Source organism: Thunnus maccoyii, chromosome 2, assembly GCF_910596095.1.
Source record: "Thunnus maccoyii chromosome 2, fThuMac1.1, whole genome shotgun sequence".
In the NCBI taxonomy this organism is placed as follows: Eukaryota; Metazoa; Chordata; class Actinopteri; order Scombriformes; family Scombridae; genus Thunnus; species Thunnus maccoyii.
In genome coordinates this window covers 24,497,038-24,523,797 of record NC_056534.1, presented here as the reverse complement: position 1 = coordinate 24,523,797, position 26,760 = coordinate 24,497,038, and the positions used below count along the sequence as shown (strand labels likewise).

General features: G+C 38.4%; 1 protein-coding gene across 1 annotated transcript in view; it reads left to right on the top strand.

The window, feature by feature from the left end:
- sorcs3 (sortilin related VPS10 domain containing receptor 3) overlaps positions 1 to 26,760 on the top strand; it is a 204,857-nt gene that overhangs the window by 69,888 nt on the left and 108,209 nt on the right. The window contains exon 2 of the mRNA XM_042396082.1: positions 14,320 to 14,387. Coding sequence (XP_042252016.1) covers positions 14,320 to 14,387 — 68 coding nt within the window. The remainder of the gene's footprint in view (positions 1 to 14,319; positions 14,388 to 26,760) is intronic.

The following is a 26,760-nucleotide window of genomic DNA, read 5'->3' as shown; positions in this document are numbered from 1 at the left end:
ATTTGTCATTTTTCCATTAGTTACAGAAATACCCTCTACTTTTTGACATTTTTCATTCAAATATTTGTTCAGAGCTTTATCTAAACTCACTGAATTCTTTGGAATGGGATCTTGAATGTAAATAAATAAAGAGACTGTGATTTATGAGTAATACTGGAAAAAATGCTGTTAGTGACAGATCAAAGACAAGCAACAGTTTAGTTTTATCTACTCCATGATTACAAAGTTTCTTCACTATAAAAAAAACTGTCTGGCCTTAAATGATTCCCCAAACACGGTCGATCAGTCAGGTGGAAGGCATAACAGTAATGGATGGTGTGCAGGGGTGGCATCAGCAGCACACTCCGGTGTCTGCTAACCCAGCATTGTCACAAAAGATGTCAATGTAAGCTGCCCCTGAGCCATCAGTGAGCTAGCTTGTGTGTGAGCCAAGCCGATGGATCAAGTGCTTGATGGATAACATAATGTCCCTAAAAAGACAACATATTGCAATTTTAATTATGCCCAACGCACTTCTGATGCCTTTGGTGTTTCTGCGGTGTCTGGTGTGGTACACCTGCATGAGCTCAGGATACGTTATCAGTGACTGAGCAATTCCCGTACCATCTACAGACAGGAGACGACGTCAGAGGGAAAAATGTAATTAAGAGTTTAAGAGGGAGCCTGGTGTTAATCAGCTGTCCTGCTGCTTCCATACTGTGTCACCTTGGAGAAGATTCGCAATGACACATGAGCATGCCTGCAGTTAAAGCTTCTGCCTGGCTTCTCCTCTCTTTTCCTCTGCTCCTGCTGACACCAGAGTGGGAGAAATTATCAGAGCTCAGAGAGGGATGTGGAAAAAAAAGAAATAATGTGAAGATGAAAATGACAGACTCCAACTAATTCCTGTCGCTCGTTTGCTGAATAAAGAGCAATATGTCCCTCTAATCAGAAATGATGTGCCTGTGGTAACACTGGGAGAAAAAAAATCTGACTCGCTGTAGTGGAAGATGACTGTGATTAGATTAATAGTAGCTTGTGCTTGAGGATGTGTTTAGACCTTTGGCTGTCAGGGTAGTTCATGCTTTTTGAGAATCAAATCTAGCAGTCTTCATTGTGTTAACAGTATAGAGTGGGTCTCAGGAAAACATCCCCAAAGAGAAAGGTAGAAATGTTACAATAGCCACAATAGCTGTGGCTGATGACACTGCCCACCCTGCGCTGACACCAGCAAGTCTTCTTCCACTTGTGAATTAGTTTTTCACACTAACTTGTAAAAACCTGACCATTTTGTTGCCAAAAAAATACTGGGTAATACAGAATATTTCCTACTCACACATTTCAGTTGGGTGTCTGTCACTTGTGAGCCATGGACCATCAGCCCATCTGGTTCCCTCTTGGCAAGAGGTGCATACTGCTTCTGTCAGGTAGAAACTTTTCCTATTTTCTGGCATTTTTACCAGAAATTAGAGAGCATAGTTTTCTCCACATGAAGAAAATTCCATTCAATACTTTCAACACCCATGTCAGAATTTCAAGGACAGTCATACATTTCGTGATAACATTTTATAGAAACATGCTTTTGCGACACCACCATTTTATCACTGTTGTGTACAGCACAAAAGCTGGTGCTGGTGAATTCTGAAAAGCATTAAAAAGATATTTACTGATCAGATTAATTATTGTTCAAGGGGGCACTCCACCAATTTTACAGGCTAACTCATCATGGGGAGCACTATACTCGGCCTGTGAAAACAGTTGGATGGTCCCTTTTGTGGCTCTGGAGGAGCTTTCTAAAAGTCTGAGCTAACAACCCTGAAGTTGTCATCAGGGTTATCTCAGCTCAGGCTTGGAGAGTACAAAATTTTAAGAGAAAGCTTCCATTACAAACCTGGAGCATGGAGTTTCAAAGATGTAGATGTTTATAAGGCAGGTAGGGTCTAATTATTGCATTTATTAGAATCAAATCACAGTTAAAACATACTGCTTTGTCAAAACTAGAGGCGAAATATGGCAGATTTATTAAAAAAGTTTACATTTGTCCCTTTGCTGTGTTTGTCACTGACAGGCATGTTGTGCACTTCCTCACTGATTACCTGTATGAATAGACAAGTTAGCAAGGCTCCATTAAGTAGCCTATTAATGTCTTCAACTATCTTGTATGTCATATGATCCTCGCCCTGTTGTTCCCCTGCAGTCTCCCTTTAATGAAGTGGTACTATAGATTTCATGATGGGAAGTGTAATATTCTGCGTTTTTGAAGCTTGATCCATACTGAAGACTAAAAGTCAGGATATTTCAGTGTCTACTGCCTGTCATTTTAAGTTTCCCAACTTTTTGGAAATTGGAAATTTGCTGGAGTATCCCTTTAAGAAACTTTAAAGGCATTATTTTGTTGCTGTTCACCATCCAAATCACCTGTTTTAGATTTAGTCTTGAGCTCCTTTCGGCCTGGTTTTGACCCACATTTGACTAGACTTTGATTTTCTTTTGTTGTAGGCATAACTTTAAACCTGTACAATATAGTATGTACAGTATATGAGCTGAAACCTCACAAGACAGATAAAACTGCTCAGCATGCAGAAACATGACAAAATGAGGTTCTAAAAAGACAAAAAATTTTTCATACACAGTACACTGTATGAATATAGGTCCACAGGCTCTCCACTGGTGTCATCATACCCAAACAGGGATATTCTGTATATTGTACATACCGAATTCCTCTTAGATAAGGACGGGGTTTGTGATTTGTTTTTAGATAAGCTAAAAAATTGGCCAAATTAGATTAGCTTTTCAAATTGTAGCTTCTTCAATCATTAAACCTTTTCCTGTAGGGGAATATGCAATTATTGCAGCATTCATAAACTATACTGTACATATGCACAGACTATATTAATTTAGCTGGTCAAGTCCAATGGTAGCATCTTATTAGTGACATTCTGGGCTCTCTCTGTGCCGCAGTCTATTTTTCAACATGAGGTATCAGTTGCTTCCCATATATACAGCAGCTACTGGCCCGTTTTCTAATTAGTGAACATGCAGGGCTACATTCTTACAAAAATAGTTCCCTCAGAGAAATGAAAATTCTTTGAACATCTCCCAGATTGTCACTGTGGGCTCCAACTGAATTAACCCTCTATGTGTTTAATGATAAGATATGAAAAATCAGATGCAGTCGAACAAAGAAAAATTGGACTGCTTTGCTTCTCTTCTTTATTGTCAAATATATATTATAATAGTTTCACATTCTTTCTTTTTCTTCAATTAGTGTTAGCTTATGAGATTGTGGGCAGTCTATTAGTTTTACTGTGATGTTTGGCAAGTCTGTGTGTCAATGAAATGCCACCACTTCCATTTTTCTATCTGTCTCTCTGTGTTATATAGTGTGATGGAGTAAAGTCTGAGAGGCTTTGTTTTTATTGCACTCTTGCTTGCACTGTGATAAGCCCTAACCTCCAGTGCAGGCTCCGCGGCCGCCAGATAGTGTTTGCTTCGCTTGACTACCTCAAGAGCTGGCCTGAGAGACAGATGCACCATGAGACAGAAAAATGGGCAAATAGGAGATCTTAGTGGCTGGTGTCCTGTATGCCTAAAATAGACCATGCAAATGGAGACTATTTATAATAACATTGAAGTTTTTCTCCCGCAAACCAAAAAATTTTGAAAAGCAGATTTTTTTTTGGACAATGTAGATTTCTTTTTGAATCTGCAAATATTTGTACTGTTAGTTTAAGCCTAATAAGGTGTTAGAATGAGGCTGACGTCTACCTTACTCTGTGGAATTCTCTTCATGCAGCAAACAACAACCTGGATGTACTCCAAGTGGGGCAAAAGAAATGCCAAGAATTACTTGAAAATACAGCTTTTTATTCAAATCTGAAGGACCGTAGCAGCTTTTTTTCAGATGAATCATCCATCAGCATACTGCTATCATCCAGAATGGCAGCAAATGTTGCCATGCAGCCTAGCAGCTCAGTATCATGCTTTGCATATGGACAGCCAGCTCACGGCAATGCATCAAAAAGTAATGCAAGTAAAATAAATCACTTTCCAATTTCTTTTCTACGTCAGGTACATTTCAGCATTTTCATATCACCTGTGCCAGAATATCCTTACTTTTGACAAATTATTAAGCTCTCTAAAGAAGATAGCAGTGGGTTTCTCTAGACTTTTAGAAACTGTGGATCCAGAATGGTTGGAGCTTTGCGAGCATTTGCAGCTGTGGTTGTTATGGCAACGTTTCTATCTCAAGTCTTTAAAGCTGAGGCAGGATATAGTGTGCTTGTGTGAAATGGCAGCACCTAAAACTTTTTATTTTTTGGGGGGGGGGGGATGATGCACAGTGTAATATGACAGGTTTATCTCAGTGTGCTGGAAAGGTTATTCCTCCCACAGTGTAGAAGTCCAGCTGAGGTGATAAAGCAGATAGCCTCACAATCTCACTCCTGCCATGCAAGACACTTGATTGGTTTATCAATTGACCTTTCCCTCACCTTGTAGTGCCAGATTGATCTTCTAGCTCTTTTTGAATGCCATGTCACCTGCTCAAGCAGAAACTAACCTTGTACCACTCAATAATAAAACAATCCAATGAAGAGCTTTTGCTACCAAATGATATCTGTCAGTCGAAAAGTTAAACTTAAGTTAGTTGAAAGAAGAAAGTATTGATATTTAAGAACTGTAGTAATGATTAGACCTCTAATTTCTTTAAATAGCAAATTAAGAAAAAAAAACAAGAATGAAATTAAAGCTGCATTAACTGATTTTTGACCACTTGAGGGCAGCAGAACAAGTTGAAAAAAATAACAACAATGGCATAGCAACTTAAAAACTTGTTAGCTCGAAAGTGTTAGCGAAATAATGGCCTATTAATACATCCAAATGAAGAAACACCTCAACCTCATCAGATTTATGCTGATGCTGGTAAGCTTTGATCTCTTAACTAGTTGAAAGAGGAGGACTGCACACAGACTTGTTCATTTTATCAACTTCTTCTCTATTTAAAGAGCATTGTGCTGAATCAAAGCCCAAAGTTTCAACTTACACCTTCATCAATGGCCAAACAGGAGAAATGGGTTGGAAACCACTTTTTATACATTTCCAAACATCACAAGGCATCCTATAGGATCATCACATTATTTGGCAATCAAGCCATCATCTGCATTACCTGCATTGCCACCTGTGTTTGCTTTACATATTGTAGCAACATCTTATGGTTAAATTAAAACACATCAATCCAGCCAAAAGAACAAACCAAAAATCTGATTCCAATATAATTTCCAACAAATTGTATCAAAACTAAATAATAACAGTTAAACTTGGCTTGCAAGGAAACGCCACAAGTCCAGCCCTTTATTCAGTCCATGTGGAGAGAGAGTGTGTTTAATTTATATATGCAAAATGCTTCACGTTTCAAATGAAATAGATCTAGATTGCCACCTCGCTTACTGCAATGCATTGGAAGTGTAGACTAGAAATTTTGTGGCTGTGTTCTAGAAAATATTTTGCTACAGGAGAAGTTAGATCCTTTACATCCATCCATTTATGTGGAAAAAGAACAAAAAAACAAAAAAAAAAACATGGCTGGCGAGGAGAGTTTGTGAGCCAGAAAACCAAAACAGACTCTGGAGAACTGATGTTAACAGCAGAGTTGGATGATTTTTTTGTGCAAGTTTGTCTCTAGGAATGACCCTTTTCACATCACATAGTCATTAGATCTTTTGTTAATATAAAACATATCATTGCAGCTTTAAAGATTTGATTTAGCTGTCAACTCACACACAGGACAACTAACAACGAGTGCATCAACACACCAGACTTTTATTCCTAAATTACCAATTAAACAGAAATAGCTGTTCATGAAAGTTTTTACAATGGAATTGGAAAAAAAAATCATCAATATTTGTGGCTGCACTGTACAGTACAAGGCCAATAGCAGTCAATCTGGGGTAACAACACACTTCCTGGATTCAGTATTGCACTTTCATAAAGTTGGCGGGACTAGCGGGAGACAGATTTGAAAAAAGAGAGGTTAAAATTGGTGCCACAGAGGCCGTGATATCCTCATTGAATTGCTAAATGGATCATGTTTTTAAAACTCTGGCTCCTGCACTTCCAGTATTATCATCATCATCAGGGGTTACTTTTTCAGACTTAAAACTTTCACTTCAGAATTGTGTTCACAAGCTGAAAAGTGCACCTCAAGAAGGGTAAACTGATGTTGATGTGTAAAATCGGTAGAGACTAACTAACCATAAAAGGAAAGGAGAGCACCAACTTTTTTGTCCTCATTTGTAGTTCAACAACCACTACCTTTAAAATCATTTTAATTAGGGGCTCTGTCAATTTGCCCCGTCTACTTTAATAGGCCAAAACAGACAGAGAGTGAAAGACAGATTAGGAAACAAAACAAGGCAGACAAGTAAAGTAAAAAAAAGATGGTAGACAGAAAGGGACATGAGGAAGAAAGTTAAATATAGTAAAGGAGAAAGTGAAGGTGAGGAGAAGAGGTTGGGGCACATTAGGTTGGGGTATGAGAAATAACAGAGAATTAAGATAAGAGGTAGGCAAGAAGACTAGGAAAAACCAAGGGAGAGTGATGCGTGTGGAAGAGGAAAAAGATGAACCCAGATAAACAGAGATAAAGGGGCTTTAGTTGGGAAGAATACTCAGAGATGGTAAGGTAATGGTGGGGTGAGAGATGGCTGCTGAGAAAAAAGGTAACGAGGGAAAGACAGACACATGAAGGATGGAATAAATGAGAGAGGACTTTGCTCCCGGGAAGCATACGAAGAAAGAAAGGAGGAAGAAGGAGAGTAAAAGAAGGGAAAGAGTGATTCAGATACAGAGAAATGGAGACATGAGAGGGAGTGTGAAGTGTGTGTGAAGGAGCAGAGTGACAGAAAGAGAAGAGAATAGAGCGAGGGAGCTGCAAGCAAACGGAATGAGTTATGTCCAGAAGGGGCACAGTCTTCTCTGTGGTGTGGTCTTGCTGGGATGTTAACATGCCACAAGCTGCAGCATACCCTGGTGGACTGCATTTACACACACAAAGACAATTCATTTTACATCTTAACTCACTTCCTTTCATCTTGTGATGGCCTTCAGCTCAGAAATGTTACATGTATTTAATTTGAGCACAATAATTGCAGCATTCATAGTGGTGAACTTTTTCCAAAGCCTTGGGTTTGGTGTTTCTTAGCTGTGAGCAATGGTAGTTATGAGGCAATGGCATCCTTTCAAGGCTAAAGGAGATTATTTCTCTTTGTAGCCTGTGTTTACATATGTGCAATGAGTCCATGCACATGTGGTGCTCAAGCCTGACACTTTACCCTTAACAGTGATAGAAACATATAGCAGAGAAGCAAAAGTATCTGTCACAGTCAGACACTAACGCATTGCACCTATATCCAGTTCTCTAAGTGAAATCCTTTTTTTCCGCTCAAAATCCTCACATTATTCAAGCCTGACATGGAGGCTTGACATTATAGTATTTGTGTGCTAAAATGCACGGAGGGCCCAAGGCTCTCTGCTGTCCGTGAAGCACAAACTGTGGAACATGCCTGTCGGTTATACAGACTCCACATGGACCCAGAATAATTGAATATTAAGAGAGATGCTTGCTGTTGAAGGACAGATGATTAAAACAAATGGGTAGTAATATAGGAGGAAGCAGGCAGGGGTTCATGAGGATAGACCCATAAAGCCTTTCATTTTACAAATTTCTTTTCAAATCAAAGAATAATGTAAGGCCTTCTAGTTTAAATTAGAAAAGAATATTTGTCTTGATTGTGCATGCTTTTTTCATTTTAATGCCATATAACCACACTGTCAATGTAAAATTGATATTTTACAATGTGACTACTCTACTGTGTCTACTACTAACAGTAAGGGTGTTTAACAAATCATGTGCTGCACCATGTTAATACTTCCACTGGTAGTAGAATTATCTCCCACTTGTTCATTCTTAGACTGATACAATGTGAAAAATAATTTTACTGTTCATTTATATGAAAAATATGTTTTCTGAAGGCACAAAATTGTTTTAATTAATTTTCCCACAAACTGTACTCTGTGTTATGTGAGCATTTCATGGATACATAGTTGACTTATTCCCCTGAGAAGAAGCTAACATGGATAAGCTAATAATAGTTTTAACTTTAGCCTGCATGATGTTTTGATGAAAAATATCTGGCTCTTTAGCTCGCTAAATGTTTGATTTTCTTTACCTGCTAGTCACAAACTTTGTCTGTGTGCTGCAAGTGGCAACTACCACGGCTTGAAGCTGAAGCCAGCGTGGAAGTACCTTAAAGTGCAATGCCACTGACGGCCATTAAATGCTCCAACTGACTTCCATTAGAAAAGCACCAAATTCCTCAAGAAATACTAAGTTAATCATTTTTTATCAATGAGTTATTATGGTCTCAATCACTAAATTCAGGTCCTCTAATAAGTGGGCTGGTCATCATTTTGGAAATTATTGTTCCATTATAAGATTTGAAGACTTATAGTAGGCTATTTTTGATGTCTGCTGTGTGGGCGTTGATTGACAGCTGTGATTGACAGTCGCTTACTGATCTTAACTGCTCCAGGACTCGCATAGAGTCAGACTATTGTCAAAATAATTTAGTAAGTTTAATGTTACTTGACTACAATACTTGCCCTGTTAGCACAATTTAGCTAAAGTAGCTGACGTTAACCCAACACTGCTCGGTGTTCCTGGTAAGTTAGTGTTAGCTTGGGTCCAAAGTAGTGGGGTGTGTTTCCAGAGTGTGAAAGGAAACACCCCACACTCCTTATTTGGAAGGTCCTGGCTCAAAATGGAAAAGATGGTGCTGAACATAATCTGCATTGCTGGGCTTCAAACCGGCTCCACTGCAAACCAATGGGTGATGTCACACCTCGCTATGTCCATCTTTATATACAGTCTATGGTCTGCTGCTTTGTGCTGCAAGTTGGAGATTTATCAGAGCTTTAAGGCTGGAATAGTGGTTATTTACAGTATATGTATAGGGCCATAAAACCAAAACAATCACTGAAAAAAAGGCTAAAACAAGAGCAAAGGGGAATTGCTGGGGTGATAATTTTTCTGTGGGTATGTCACCATGAGCAAAACCTCATTTGGTCTATTATGTAAAAAATATTGATTAGTGCAGCTTTAATCCACCAAGACTAATAGTAACCTATTTTTGTGGTGAACAGACCAATGCTGACCTTTCTGTTGCTAGCAGGAAAACAAAGATGACATATGACAGTCGGTTCCTGCACATCAAGTACTCTCTATTGTTGTCTCCTTCTTTATTTCAAATCTCTATTTGTCCCCATTTATGATCCATACAATTATTCGAAAACATTTCCCTGTGCATTTATCCACTTACCATTAAGTCAATAGCTTCATTTTCCCTCTCAATCATGCTAAATTATGTGAAAGGATTCAGTGTTTTTCGGCCTTGCCTTGATGTCAATTGTAGATGTGTTGCCACCAGTTGACATTGTGTCTCATAAAACAGCTCTTGCCCATTGACAAAGTAATTGCTCAGCTGTTGACATGCTACTGAGAGGGGGAGATGCTTAATCACTTCCAGATAATGATCAGTTCCAGCTGCCATTTTGGTGTCGACTATCCTGACGTTTGTTTGCAGACTACAAAAAGCTTGTTTTCAACTGCGTGTGAGATTGTCAATACTGGAGTACCATGACATTTTGCAATCAAAGGCACAGAGAACTCTTTTGTTCAGAACAGAGAGTACAAAGTGGACGTCTTTGAAACTGTTTGAGCCAAAATACAAAGTGTGTGAGTCGCTATATTTGAGAAGATCCATGTGCTATGGATGTGGATTCAAGTTTTAAATCCTTTAATTTGCTTTGATCACTTACACTTATGTCACTAGAGACATTGGATAGAATAAAAACAATTATGAGGCAGGATTGATTAACAAAATTATATAAATGCTGCACACAAGGAAAACTTTATTAATCTTATCAATCTCATGCAAACATGTTCTTTTTTTGTTTTATTGTGTCTTTTTTTCTCACATTACATTGCAGTTTTTACCTTGTGAGTGCTTGTTGAAAAGTTTGATTTGGGTGAATAACAAATAAAACTGACTTGAAACTCTTTTATAACTCACTTTTATAACTAAGTACATTTACTCAAGTACAGTACTATTCTGTGTTTTGAGGTACTTGTACTTTGAGTATTTCTATTTTATGCTACTTTATACACTCCACTACATTTCAAAGGGAAATAATCTTACTTTTCAGACTAAGATTTTACACAACGGATAATATAACACGCTTTTAAAATACAACATATTGTTAAAGATGAAACCAGTGGTTTCCAATCTTTTTGGCTTTTGACGTTACAAAAAGCAGTGTGTAGTCGGGGTCACATTTCACATGTCTATGAGTTGTTAACAGCTCCACCAAATAGTGATTTTTCCCTCTAAACTTCTCACATGCTTTCATTTCAATAAATGTTCAAATGATTCAATATTTCACCAAAAATTGAAGATTAGAGCAAAAGTCCAAAAACTGAAAACAGATTTGTGTATCAGAACTTTGTTTTTTCTTCTGTCCTCTCCCATTAATCATCTCACGACCCCTCAGATTTATCTAGTGACCCTTTGGAAGGGCCCGACCCCTAGGTTGGGAACCACTGGACTAAACTAGCTAACTGTATATAAAGTAGTTCAAACAGTAACATGCTGCTCTAACACTGATGCTTCAGTATTAATAATCTAATGATGTCATATACAATAATATATCAGTCAGAGGGACAAAAGCACTGCTTTTACTGCAATACTTTAACTAAATCAAGCTCATAATACTTATGTACTTTTACTTTTACTAAGTAGGATTTTTCGCACAAGACTTTTACTTGTAATGAAGTATTTTTACATTGCTGATTAGTACTTTTACTTAAGTACAGAATCTGAAAACTTCTCCCACTACTGATGCCAAACATGGCTGTCTGTGTAGTATTAGCTTCCTGCATGTTATAATGATTATTCCATTCTACACGAATTAACCCATTCATCCATTACTCTTCACAGGAAAATAAGATTAATTTACTGGCCTTGGCATGTTGCCTCGTACAACTGACATTGAAGGTTACACCTCTTAAGGTTATGATCACAAACTATTGCTCCTCACTCTGAAACAGAGAAGCAGAACATTTTTTCTCAGAAAAGTCATTAACACTATCATTAGCACACTATGAGCTGAACCAATGCTCAAAATTGTGTTGACACTTTGACTTGGTCTTTGAGGACAGGGGGACATTTATTTATGTTAATAATAAGTTTTCACCACAGTTTGTTAGTTGCTGAGGCAACAAGGCTAATGCAAGTGTATTGTGACTGACATTTTGATTCAATAATTACAAGTCAACTGGAGAGATTCAGAGAGGGAGAGTGTACTTGAAATACAGACACCCTGTTAAACTTTTTTTTATTTAAGTGCTGCAGTTTTGTCCTTCCATTATACCCACTGTCTGCTGTACAAAGACCACGAGCAGTTGTGAGCAAACATGTAAATAAACAGTAAGGGTATCTGTGTGATGTTCTTTGAAATCCACACACCGTTCTCATTCAGATCTGGGGCTTAATGCATTAAATATTCTTTCAAAAAAAAGAGCTTTCACGGTTTGCTGAAAAGATGTTTTTGAGACATATTTTAAGATTTTCTTAAGAAGCATTTGAAGGGACAAAAGTACTTTCTCTGTTTTTCAACTGGTGTCGTGGTTGTTCAATGTGAATTTAAAATTCAGACTGTCACGTGGGGATGCGATGACTCGTGTCTGTGTGTGTGTCACCACACAAGCAGCAGAGGCCACACATCTCTGACAGCACAAAGCCCACAGGAGCACATACACGCTTTCTGACATGCTGAGATATACTCATTTCTGCAGTGGCACACACATGTATGTGCTTGCAACAAATATCCAGCCAAATATACACAAGCACATCAACACATAAAACCAGTTTTGCTTTGTGGTGCAGCAGCAAGGCAAGAATCCATTTTTTCATTATTCAACATTGCCCTCTCCCTGGTGCTGCTATCTACTTGGCCTTAACAATATGTTCACAGTCTTGGTAGGAGGATCCCTTGGGCATGAGGCACAAATTCCCCCAAGAACCATTCAAGGGTCCCTGGTGAGCGACTGGCTAGTTTACAGGGCAGCCAGAAACGGGAAGGTCCATGAAGTCTGCTGTCCTCAGAGCTTCACGAGGACATGAGTACTTCAGGAGGCTGAGGGTGCAAAAACACTGGTTCTTTTCCATCTGTACAGAATTTCTTCTTATCTAGCCCTGATTGCTGATTCCTGAGTCAAGACCACACGTTGTGCATCCCTTCCCAGCTGAGTGACTCAAGTCAGGCTTGTCAGGTTGCTTTAAACAAGCATAAGCTTGTTGCAGGAGGGAATGCTAACGAGAGACGTGGATGCTAATAAGGAGGAGCAGCAGTCTTTTAGTCAGGGAAGGAAAACAGTACAGCAAACAACACATGGTCTAATGGATGAAAATAGCATCTATTATGTAAAAGGTTGTTTCCTCTAGTGAGGTCAGGTCAAGTGTGTGATAAATGCTACATAACTGTGTGTGTACACAAGTCACTCTTTTTTCACACACCTTTGGCTGCATTCTGTAACCCAGAGGTGAATATCAGTCACCAGATGGTTAGGTGTAATAATCAGTTTTTTCCTCCTTGGTTAAGTGTATTAACTCTCATCTCTGTTGCAACTTTACATCCTCAGCTGTCTCTCTGTGCAACAGAGTTGTGATCCTCCACTCTGGAGTGGAGTATCACAGCTCACCACTGATCCTTTTCACAGCAGACTTGGTTTTCATGTCTTATGATTTGCTCTGAGGACTTGCACAGTGCTTATCAAAGTGCCCCGCCTGCTGATTATCGCTCCAAAAGAGCAGATACCAAAGCTGTGAACACAGAGACCGTTGGATCAAGCTTTTCCACAGGGGCGAGGATGGCAGTCATTGACAGAAAAACTATGTTTCAAAGTGGCATTCACAGCGTTGGTTACATGGTGCTAATTATGCAAAGCACTACCCCCCAACATGCTTATCTATTACTTCCAGAACCTTGTAGTGTTTTCCTCAGCAGTGTTTCAAGTTACCTTAAATGCAATTAATTATTGTGTTGTAGGCATTAAAAAGTATGTATTTTATGAGAAGGAGAAAACAAGCAATTGTGATAATTTCACTGTGCTTGATGATGTGTTTTTATTCATACAATTCAACTAGAATATGAGACTGAAGCAAGTCAAGCAGGCAGGTCACATGTACAAATATGGCCTGACAAGAAGAAAAAGTCCAAATACAGAATTAAAGCAATTTCCTAATGTACAATTAATAATCTACCTATTCTAACAAACCTGTAGTTCATTCACTGTAAAAAACTATACACAAATATTTACTGTGAAGCAGCTGCAGGAAGTACTAACTACAGTTTCAACTAACTTTGGGAAGCTTATTATGTAGGTTTGCCAAAATTGCATCAAAATCTGAAGACATATATATATACATTATATATAGACATGTGTTTTGTCTGCCACCATACTTAAAAAGGGAGATCCTTCCATCTAAGTATTCATTTTCCACCGTTTATGAATCCGAGCCTAGGTTGCAGTGGCAGCAGGCAAAACACAATAGCCCAGATATCTTCCTCCATAGCCACGACCTCTAGCTCTTCCTGGGGGATCCCAAGGCGTCTGCAGGCCAGACAGGATATGTAACCACTCCAGCATTTTCTTGGTCTGCCCCGTGGTATCCTTCCAGTTGGACGTGCAATAAATATCTTCACAGTAAGGTGTGAAGGAGGCTTCCTGATCAGATGCTCCAGTGGCTTCTTTCAGTGCAAAGCAACAAACCAAAGCTGCCCAACCTATCTTTAAAGAGATTGTTTGACATTTGGGAAATGCACTTATTTGCCATCTGCTGAGAGTTAGAGGAGAAGCTATGCGTCAGAAATAATCTGACACATACTAACTCAGTCGGACTATTTCTTGGCGAGGTGCAAAAACTTCTTGAAGTCTCTGGTGGTTGCCTGGCAACCTCATAATGATGACTTCAGAAAGTCGCTGCACCTGGACAGGAATAATTTAGCACATAACCCCCCATAAAACCAAAACTTGTTGTCTTGAGCTTTAGAGGTTAAAGGCAGATTTTTTTAAAACTTTTGAACAAAGCCAGGGTAGCTGTTTCCTAAACTCTGGTATTACACCAGGATAATACAGAGCAGATTCTGCTACAGTGAAGAATTCACTACTTACTTTGATTGACTCATGGAAGATTGTAATAGTTCAATTCCCTTTCTTTACAGGTGATCCTGATTCTAACCCAGCTGTATGACTTTCATATTGGCAGCGTCACTGAGACCACTCTTTGGAGGTGAGTACAATGGAGATTTTTACACCTAAAATATTTACAAGTTAATGTCTTTGAATGCTGTAATAGTGCGAGGAGTACCTAAGGGTAGAATTAGCCTTGTATTATGTTTCAGTTATTTGATAGTCATCTCTGTTTTGCCCACTCATTCAACCATCACTCTCTTTTCCCACCTGTCTGAAATCACTCCATGTTCTTTCTTCACCTATTCTTTTGGTGCTATGAACACAATGTTCTGGTGTCATGCATGGTCGGACAGGGCACTCAGGGTGGAGGATGCTGTTTGCCATGCTCTTGTTCTGGCATATTATCTGATGTACTGCACTCCCTCACTCCTTCCGGGAATAAAGTAAACACACATACACATGCTGCTTGTAAAGAGTAAAAAATACACTTGCAAAATGATGGGTAACACATCCCTGATGAGTTGGAACCGCATGTAACCTATTTTCAAATTCGGATGGATTTTGTCACACAAATACAGTTATCCCACTGAGTTTTAGGCTGGGCTAGATTTGGCCATTTTTTTCCAATGAAAGTGTGTACTTGAGGTGAAAGGTTTCTCTCATGAATGTTTGCTAAACACCTCCCCTAAATTGTCCAATTATAGCTTAGCAACTGTAACTGGGCACAGCAAGTCTGTCAAACTTTGGATTTCTCCACATGCCGAAGTAGTGTACCATATTAAGAGCCATGCTCTGCATTTAAAGAGTTTGGAGGGTGGTGTCTAGTCTTTCCAAAACCAAAAACACAAGAGCAAAAGTGTGTTTCAATGTACATATGGTCATGTTTGTGTTGTTTTAAGACAGGAATGTGAACCCATCCTTTAAACAGCATGTTTTTCTGCTGTAACATATAGCTGTAGTTGTTTGTATGCCCAGTTAACTATCTTACTACCTATAGTAGTAACCCAACCCTGCCAAACAGGATTATACAAGAATGAAATAAGAGTCTTATCTCACATTTTTCATTATAGTTAGATTAGGACTAACTAGCTCTACACTGCAAAACAACAACAATGTTATTTATTTAGTTCCATGTCTCCTACACAGATCATCAATTGATGGGGTTGTTGACTGTTTGCCAAGCACATTAAGCATTAGCATCTGTCATATTGCACAATGCCATTTGCAATGTTCAAATTAGTCAACATGAAACATTAAAAAAGGTTCTTTCAACCATCTGGACATAATATTAGCTTAGTCTTAGTGATAGTCAGTAAAACTAACAATTGCTACCAAGAAATGAGAAGTCCACTTTTGTCTTTCTCTGCCTGAAATCAAGGACCCACTGTTTCAAATATTACTAGAATTTTGACGGTAAATCTGCTTTTATTATCAATGTAAACTGCATATGTGCCATGCCAGAATTGAAAGCTTGACAGATGTAGAAATAGCAACTAAGGGTGGCAGGGTGGCAGGCGAAAGGGTCAATTCTGTGTCAGTAGCATTATTAAAATAGAGTTATAGTGATTTGCTTGTTTACAACTCAAGGACATTCAATCCAGTCCTTTTTTGATCACTTCAAATTTGCTTTTAGACTAGCCAAAGATGCAGTTCCATACTTGTGTATGCAGTTACTGCTTCAAACCCTACAACTCTGTTTGCCTGAAGAGAAACTAACAGTGTCCCATCTGTGTGCTTTTTTTCTTTGATATTTTAGAGTTGGCAGTCCTTTAAAGCACAAAACATTTACACTTCTCAAGTTGTCTTACTCTGCCCAGCTTGAAGTGATAGCTTGACAATGATAAGTGGTACCAAAGTGACTCCTAGCCATTTCTGACATTTAGACAGCTACTGTGTAATTTGGACCCTGAGGTAAAAACAGAGTTGTGTTTTGGTGTTTGATTAACTGCAAAGAAAATGCAGTCTCTTGATATTGCACGGCAAGACGTAACACAGCTGCTTCTACTGCACACACTATGGATGGTAAAATAGTTTGACTTCTAAAATTACTATATGACTTTTGTGATCAGTCTCAATCTGCATTTGAAAGCATGGAAGACAAAAGGACAAAAAAGGATTTTATTTCACTCCCTAAAGTTAGTCTAGTTACCTGCACTACTTTAACATACAACTAAATATGTTCTTTTTGAAAATGCTTTCCTATGTGTAGAAGTTGAAATCTGTTCACTTTGATGATCCTTATAGTCCCTTTTGTAAAAACACCCCCAAACATAATGGCTATCACAACCATCACAGATGGCAGAGAGAAGCCATACAATGACAATAACCACAATAATGCAAACCGAATGGAGCGAGAAATCTGCTTTTTTCACAACACAACATGCTTTTATCAGGAGCCAAGTTCTACTTAATTGAACTACTCTGACCTACTTCATACTCACGATCATTACTGAACAGCATCTGATATCCCTCCTATTCAATGTTGCTTCTTTAACCCTTGTTAATAGTAATATGTGTTTTAATTGCAGTGTACATGCATGTAGGTGTGACAAAAATCAACACATATATGTGTAGACAATCAGATAACAAGCTCTAAAGCTGGGTTTTAAAAAAGCTTCAAATGGCTTAACTGTCACGCATAAGTCCTTAACTAGTTGCATAAGTCAGAAAAATACTAAATGGATGAGAAAGTGCAGTTCAGGTCAGGGAAAAGCCATCATCTGATAACACTGCAGGCTTTGAACACCCACTGAAATACAGCAAAAATACCTAATAAGTACGTACATAAACAACATAGGTCATTATAACAGCTTTTAATGATATATATTCTGGGTAAACTAACAACAGTGTGTTATTCTTAGCTACATAGAACATTTCTAAACACAAATAAGTGGTGATTGACTCACATAAACCCTGGCACTGCCATCAGAGGTAAATGCACCATGACAGTTTAACTCTGTAGGGAGGACATAATCAGGTGAAGTAACTTATACTTGGTGTGAGAACAGGGACATCACTGTGGTTGGCGATCGGCATTGGCAGCACACCCAGCCCTGTCACTCACCCGCAAACCTACAGTGAGGGGAGCAGCTGTCCATCTTGTCCTGACTTTCTAATATATCAGTGTCAGAAGAGATGCAGGGTTGTGTATGTTAAAAAACAGGGTCACAAATAATCATATTAATCTTGGTTTTACAATAAGCTAAAGAGCATTTGAAATAGGAATGGTAGAAGTACAGGATGTCAAAGGAAGGACATTTGATGAAGGGATAAAAAAAGAGAAAGATAAATGGTGAAGTACCACTATTATTGAAGCAGCCATTTTCTTGAATCAGTCCAGCTGTGGCCATGCTGAGACACTTAGCTGTCTCACGTCAAGTTTGCTCATGACCTGCCTCTGTTTTGCTGGCTAATTGAGATCACAGCTCTGATAGGGTTTGAAGAGGAGCAGTTGGAGAGAATGTTTATCACTTCATGGGAAGACGTCCCAAATGGCAAGTCTAACACTGTCTTTTTGCAAAGGTCAAGGCAGTGGCAACACATCAAAGTATCACCCAGTCAGTCTGTCAGTTTTAATGAACATCCTGACCTTAAACAATGAAAGCTGATCAGTCAGTCTGTGCATAATGTTCAGAGCCTTCATACCTACGTGGTAGAGGGGAAAGAAATGAAGGCGAGTTATTCATTGTTGACAATAAATCAACTCAGCAAAACAATTCGTCTTCAAAGTTGTTCAGCCTCTCTCATCTGGCCTCTGGAGTATTGTCCCTTTGTGGATGAAAATTTATCAAATATGACAAGCCCTGTACTCATTTGCAGGTATTCAGACGTGGGCAAATGAATACCAACAACAAAGTCAGGTTGTATTTCCCTCCTATCACTGTATGAATTTGACATATTCTATACTTGTACTTTTTGCAAAACAAGCCTATGCAGCAGTTGTTTTCTGTGCTATATGCAGTGAGTTTGTTGAAGTTATGCTTACAGTTATGTTGGTGAATTACTGAGCTGGAAAGCTTGGGGATGAGCTGGTGTTAATCTATTTTTATACCACCATAAGATGCATAGGCAAAATCCAGTCTGATTTTCCTGTTATGTGTTCTGTTCAAACAACTATGACTTAGATACTATAGCAATTAAAAATAAAGGCTTAATTACTGGAGGTGCTCAGTACATGACCAAAAGAAATGTTAACATGGAATCCTCAAACTGTACTGAGTATAATGAATCATCATTCATACTGCGGGAAACAGTGCCTTCAGTATTTGAGCTCCCCTCAATGGTGACCAAAAGCCTCATAGTCAGCTGAATAAACAGTACAGTTATTTCCTGGTTGTAAGCTGACAGACTGCAAAAGCCACACAAGCAATTAGGGGTGTGCCCGAATACAAATACGTTATTCGGCAAAGCATAAATAGTAGGTTTCTTACGAATATTTCTTTCATACAAATATTTTTAAAATTATTTGTTTTCGGGAAGGAAAAAAAAAGGCAAATACCAGCATGCAGGTCGGTTACATCTCTATCTCAGTCTCTCTCCTCTGCTCCACTGTTATGCCTATCAGCTGGTCTCAACGAGGGGAGTCACATCCACCTACATGATGCACGTTTCCTAATTTGGACATCACTCCTGGAGCAACTGACACTTTAATTTTCTAAAATTAAAAGCATAATAAAAACAAAAAACGGATTCTTAAGCCCTTTCCACTTTTATTCGAATACAAATACAAATAATTTTGCTGCCTCAACAAATACAGATACAAATACAAATACTGGGCCCTCTGCACATCCCTACAAGCAATCATTGATGTGATGAGACAGGTATTTGCTAAGGTGTTAACCTTAAAAACATGCTTATTTAGATCTAGTTTTGTATTAAATGAAACAGACTGAACTTAGAATCTTTTGAATGGCTATGTGATCTGATTACTTAGCTTAAAAAAAGAACAAACTACATAGTCAGTTACTATATATATCTTTGTTTTGAACTGGATGAAATGATTCACCTTAGCAAAGTCTCATTAGGGTTTTTCACCAGCCTTAAACCGAGACGTGAACCTAGGCCTGTACCTGTGTCTTCAGCCAAATACAACTGGTACTGCCAAATAAGTTTTTGGTAGCAAAACTTGAGACTGGAGGGCTTGTGTTAAAAATTTGCTAAGTAGGTAGATATTAGCAGCATATGAGCATGACCATCAGTATTCCTTATAGCAGGTCTGTGGGACTGGAACTGGACTATCAGTGGCTTCATAGCTGACATTGCTACCACACAAGCTTCAGCTTGATCTGATACGGGGTGTGATCAGACTAATGGCAAGTGCTTTTGCAATGCTATACCAAGCACAGCATACAGCAGTGCATAGGAGAGCACTGCTGACTTAAGTCCATCTCCATATTGCAAAGGGTCCATTAGATATATGATGTGAGATGTTCATGTCATGTGAAAGAAGCAGCAGACTCAAGTTGTCTGTCTGCCAGACAACTAGCTTTCACACTTCGCTCCATAAAATGCGTCTCCGTCCAACTGACACACATGACATTTATCATTGGATGTTTTGAATACATTTGCAGTTAATTTTAAGAGACCTGTGGAGGTAGTGTAGATTTTATAATGAAGTGCTGCTCTAAGGCTCTACTGCTTCACTGTCTCTGCAGTGCATGTAGTGGCAGTTACACTCAGTTTAACAATTACTATTATCTTTGTTGTCTGACACAGTTCAATCAATATCTGTGAAAATGAACAACTTTCTCCCAGTGGACTTCTAAATGATAACACCATACCACCAACAAACATGCTGTAACTGTCTGCTCTTTTTCATCTTATCCTCCAGGGAACACTGCAGTAGTCTTACTCAGTTTGTCCTATTTCATTAAGGAATATTTTCACACCAAATGATCAGGCGTTTGAGTCTAATTATTTTGATTTAATTGGTCTTATTCTCGCCTTCAGCAAATTAATGCTGATCTGATTAAAAAAAGAGCACTCTCTTCACTCTTCTTTGTCCCCTATTAACATCCTGATTACAGTTGTAATGATGTTTGGTATGAAGAAATATTCATTACGAGGATAACTGCCTGAAATTAGTGTCACTAAAAATGACAATGATTATTAAGTGTTAGGGAGCAGTTAGACAACTGGTAGGGAGATTTATTGTGCAACACTAGTTGCATAAAGTCTGGAAAATAATCAGTAATCTGGAACATGTCAAAGAGTTAAAGGGTAAATTCTCCTCACATGTGAATACTGTAATAATAATAATAATAATAATAATAATAATAATAATAACAATTTTCAAGGTACTCAAAGACTGTACTACTCAGCTTTAGACCTACTCTTCATCTGTGGCAGTGGAGGAGCTTTAATTAAATGACCCTTGGTGATGTCATCAAGGGTTATTTTCAACTCTTTAACAGCAAGTGTGTGTTATGAACTTGGGGCATTGAGTTTGAAAGATGTGGGAATTTGGGTGGTATTATGGGAAATGTAAGATCCAGTGTTTTAGGAGGTAGACCCATATAGGGACTAAAAGTCAGGATATCTCAACCTCCGCTGCTGTGATATGACCTTTCTACAACTTCATGTAATACCTCTTTACAGAAAGTTGTAGTATGGTAGGAAAAATCAAGACATACATTTTCTTCTTTGTGAATAATTATAGGTCATACAAGCACTTGAAAAAGTTTGACCTTTTTGAGCTACAATATTTTAAGCTTGGCTATTTTTTTACTCTATGCTTTTCATAGCCACCACCTTGTTCCTTATTTCCAATAATGCAGACAGCTCAATAATTACATTCTTTCCCTTTGAACACTAATTGTAGTGTACCTTTTGAACTATTTATTTGTCCAGAATTAAGCCTGTGTGTCATCTGCAATATTTCCATAATACTAAAGTGCTGAAGTAGAAACTGGAACCTTGACCACAGTCAAGCATGTAAATGTAACTGATGTGGAACCATATTCACAATATAGAACAGACAAGCTGAGTTTTGTGCAAATAAATGTAATATAGCTATGTAGAAATTAATAAACCTTTTTTTAAAAACGCATTATGTTTTAAGTCTTTGACTTCTACAAAATTGTTCTATGTACTTTCATTGCATTCTCATTTTTAATGCCATTTTAAAACACCATATTTTGTCCTGTCTCATTTGTATTCATATTAACTATATTTTATATCATATTCATGTCAGCTTCTTCTTCTTCTCATTATTATTATTCTTATTTAAAGGCAAGATAACCAGTGTAGAATTACCCACAAAAAGCTACAAAGTGTCCTTTTAAAATTCCTTGTATTGTAAATTATAAGCGAACAAAAAGAAGGGAAAAATAAAACATGCACCTTAAGCGGATCAGCATAACGTCTCTGTTGAAAAGGCCATCAGAGTTGAGGAGACACTGGAGGGGATTCCCTCGCCCAAATACAGGGGACCATCAGGCTGAGAGAGAGAGGGACAGAGAAAGAAAGAAAGAGGGAGATTGCGCTGCGTTATCACTCCCTGGCTGCAGACTCCTCCTCTCCTGCTGTGCCAGGATGGGGTCACTTAGGGGTGAGGAGTGACATCCTCTCAAATTGCATCATTTTGCTGAGCATGCTCACAGGCTATGTGATATTTCACAGGTCAGTGCCTGTAATAAGGGCCCAGCTCTCTGAGAGAGACCCACCTGATGTCTGTGACCTTTTGCAATTGGACTTGGTATTTCCCTCAAAACCTCTCCAGCCTGGACTCACCAGAACTTTTCAAAAGCACTTCTATGGAAGCACTCTGGAGAGGGTATGATTGATGTAGCTACTATAGGCTCTCCTAGAATTATGTGGAAGAACTTAGTGAAAATTAAGATGGATAACATCTCTATCACCTGGCAAAATGCTGATTATGGATGATTCTGCAAAACCCTGGCTCACTTTCAATGCTAATTTTATAGAATTTGTTATTTTTTACATTATCCGTGCATGGCAACTACATTATGGTTAAAGCTACACTGTTATTTTTTTAAACAATGGATCAAACATATATGTGGAATGTGTTGCTCATAGTGATAAACCCACAGAGGATTTTCACCAAACTCTGCACCTGTCCACCATTTCTCATTTCATTCCTGCAAATACAGAAAACAGCCAAATACAGAGAGAGACAGACAGAGGCTGCTTCATTATTAAAACTGCTCTTGCATTGTGTTTTTCTGATTACAGCTTTGGTCCTCAGAATTACGCCAGTATGTGTGTCCCTGTATTGTTTCCTGTATTTGCAGCTCCTTTGGGTATTTGGTTGCGTTTCCAGATCTTGGTTGTGCATGTGTTGTCAAATTGATTTTTTATAGATCTTTTCTTCATTTGCTTCTGTTTTGTCTTTTTGCATGTATTTTCATTCCATTGAGCTTTAAGGGCTACTGTAGGAAAGACTGTGAAGTTTCTGGCATAAGATTAACACACTACATAGCTAGGGGTGTGCCCGAATACAAATACATTATTCGGCAAAGCACTAATAGTGGGTTTTATACGAATATTTGTTCCATACAAATATTTAAAAAATTATTTGTTGGGGTTGTTCCCCAGAGATAAAGCTGAGCTACTGACACAAGCAAAGTGCTCCCAAGGGAGGGTTATTCCCCTTCTCCTTTCCACAAAGTTAGGTTGTAAAAAATAGGCAATAAATGAAAAGTGCAAAGCAATAATTGCCTTTGAAGTTCCTCCCTACACATTACATGGTGTGCTGTTTCTGTGTTATGGGTGTATAAATAGGTAGCGGTCTGTCTGCAATGAGGCGATGAGTAAAGTTTTAGCTCAGTCATCAGTGCAGTCGTCTATGATCTGGGAGACTTCAGTTCAAGACCCAATGTGGGGACCACCTTTGTAAGGTAGTTTATTCATAAACACTTATTGTAACACTTTAATTTTCTAAAATTAAAAGTGTCATAAAAACAAAAACAGGATTTTTAAGCCTCTTTTCACTTTTATTCGAATACAAATACAGATACAAATAATGTTGCTAACTCAACAAATACAGATACAAATAGAAATACTGGGATCTCTGCACATCCCTAATATGCACAGGATCACAATAAGAATAAAAATCACAAAACAATCATCAAAGACACTCACAGACACTACATAAAACAATCACAAACATTATGAAGAATATCAGCTAGTAAAACTTTAAAGTTTCTTAGAAGAACAAGTGTCATAGCCCTCCACCACCATGACCACCACATCGTCACTTTCTGCCTTGAAAGCACAGTGTGACCTGCATTGGTGCTGAGCATTGGCATTGTGCGTAAATCTTGCACTGGAGAATTGACCAATATGAAGGTATAAAACTAAAACAACAGCACCAAAAAAGAATCTCTTTTGAACTTTGCTTATTAGCCAAGCTGTTTTGTCATTCATATACACTGCTGGTCTCAGTCTGTGCTTTTCATGTTAGCATACAATACAGACAGTTACAAAGATCACAAGTGTCCACCAAAAGCCAGTCAAACACAGTATTTGTCTGACAGAACTAGTTAGACTGGAATATTCATAAGCAGCTGTCAACCTGCACTAAACTCAAAACAAACACATTTGAAGGCATTACTTTACACGTCATACATTTTATGGAAATAAAAAAAAAAAATGATAGCACGCTACTCTAAAAACATATTCCATATGAATTACAGCAACCTTTGTGTTTTCCCCCTCTTGCTTTACCCTGAGTGTTACCACATAAATCACCCTCACCATTATTAAAGAGGTCATTTATTTTGATCCTTTCTCACAATATTTAAATTCTTACCTTTTTAATTACACACTCTTGGGCTTTTTCCTCATATCCTGAAGCGCATACTCATTTGCTTCCTGTCATCACTGCAAATGTTAGATTTCATCATGAGGTTTTAGTCTAGGGGCAATGTAGAAATTCATTCTGCTGTGATTCAAGGGCATCTCTCTTTGAGGCCGCTCTGCTTTGTTTTCGGTTTGCTCTAATCAACTTACAGTCTCATCAGCTGTCCAGATGTTGCTGTGATTAAAGCTAATTCTTTATCTTTCTGTTTAGGGATGTTTAATTGAGAATTGTTTAGTGTTTAAAAGTTATTAGATTTATAAATCATCCATATCACAGTTATCACTTTGTGTGATCCTAAACTAATAAATCTCTAACGTACTCACAAGCATACCAAACATAAGTGAATAGACAAATGTATGACAAAATGTCCTATGTTTGTTGACAGCAGTGGGTAGCCTGAGAGCTCCGACTCCACTGCTTATCTGAAATGACACAAGCATTTCCACCGAGGACAACATCCTGACATCAGTCGCCCACAGTACCGTGCTGGACGGCAGCCTGTGGTGGCTGGTGATGTAGCTGGTGGCATGGGTGCTATAGCTAGGTACATGCTTTGTTTTTGCACGTACCAGCTGCCTACTGCTTGCACAACGGCCAGTTATACAGTCGGCGCTGAGGCCACAGGCTCAGATCTGTTGAGATTATGGAAGCGTTGCTGCCAACAGTGAGAGAGGCTGCCAGGACTGCTGAATGTGTGAACAGCAAAAGAGTGTGAGCAGCATAGGAAGAAAGTTTAGTGAAGGTTGGAGAAAAGTTTATTATTCATTTTCTTTTCCTTCTGCTTACTTACCTCAATAAAAACTTCAGATTCACATGTCTGAGTTATAAGTTCCACATGATTGGCTCTGGAGCTGCTTATCAGAAAGAAGAAAGGTAGCGGATAAAGGCACTGCAGAGTCGTGAAGGATAGCTCCCACTCACCTTCCAGGAGAGCACTTTTTTCCCCTTTCTCTTTGGAAATGGCAACAAACCATGTATTTACCCCTGTGCCGCCGCAACAGGATGCACGCTGACAAATGAGCCGGCGATCAAACAAAAGACTTTTAGAGCGTGCACATACTTCTTACACTCCTGCCTGGCTTTTATCACTTCTACTTTACCAAGTCTCCACCAGAGAAACAGCTGGTGTTCTGCTAAACACTTGCATTTGTGAGTCGCTCATCCCGAGCGAGCGACTTCTGCGCTGACAGAAAAGGAGGGAATGATTTAAAATTGGATTCTGCATACACAGTACATGATGAGCATAAATCCAAAGGAGCTATGATAGATATAAATCAAAAGTTTGTTTGCAACCCTCATCCATTATGACACGGTTGAAAAAAGCAGGGAGGATTCAGAGAGGTTCCTGCAGTCATTGATTCACGTATTTAAAAGGGAAATATTTCTTTTTCACTGTTTGCCTCTGCAGCTGTACCAGTTTTAAAAAGCAAGATTTATTTCTGTGCTGTATTTTTAGAGTAACTCAGTACATTTACAGGCAGATCATTAAGCTATCTCCAAATGCCATGGGATAGATACATTCAAGGAAATGATGTGTGAAAGCACACCTGACCCCCGTGTCTGTGCTTTACACCTCTAACATCCCTTTAGACATATCCTGCAAGAAAATAGTACAGAAAATGTAAACCTGATACCAAATCACTGATGAATTTGGTTTAAATTATAATAATTATTATTTAAATATAGTAAATGGTTGTCAAATTAGTCAAAGTACATGGATATATAATATTGTCAGTTGAATCATTGAAATGGAGTATAAATTTCCTTTAATCTCCAATCACTTTCTTTCCCCTTTACTACGAATCAGTCGATTACATACATTAAAACTCTTTTTTTTTAGCTCTGCAGACATTTAATAATTTTTCTATTCCTTATTTTCCCCATGCAGCATTTCCCATTTTCCTAATTTTCTGTTATATGACAATGAGATGATGTCAAGCTCAGTGATTGGGCCAGGATGTTTGCTCAGCTGATGCCGCATTAATGTCATATAGGATGGATGGTAGAGATGAGAAAGATTCCCGTGTTAATTACTTACAAGCTTTCCTGTCATCATGATGGTAAGCATATGATTACAGAGTTGGTCATGCGAAGATTAAAACACTAAGCACTGACAATATAACACCACACAATTAAATGTAGCTTTATTATATTGAACGGAGGTCTTTGGCTGATGTAAGGCGTCAGTGTTTGTTTGGTTTTTAGGTACTTCTGTATTATTAAGTGCCAAGATGGATATATCAGAGCTTTTTATTATTCCAGTCATAATTGAAACCTGGATGTTGACGTGAATAATATTTGCAAGTCAGAAACTTGTAATTACAATAACTCTGATATGACATAAACACCAAATCAGCCTACTGAACTCAGTGTAGTGTCAATCTCATTCTACTCAGATGAGAGGAGGAGCAGATTTATTGGAATATAGCCGAATTTCTGTTGGGGGAAATAATTTATTACCTGCCAGATTAAATAAAAAGTAGCCCAATTGGGTGGAAAACTGCCCAATCTGGCAACACTGCTCTCAGTTGCTCTAATGATGTTGCAAACACCTACAGCCTGGACTAATCATTCCTCTAGACATACATGGGCATGCCCACCTACAGTAGTTATCATATAAGCATATGGAAAATTGTAAATGTGGTGA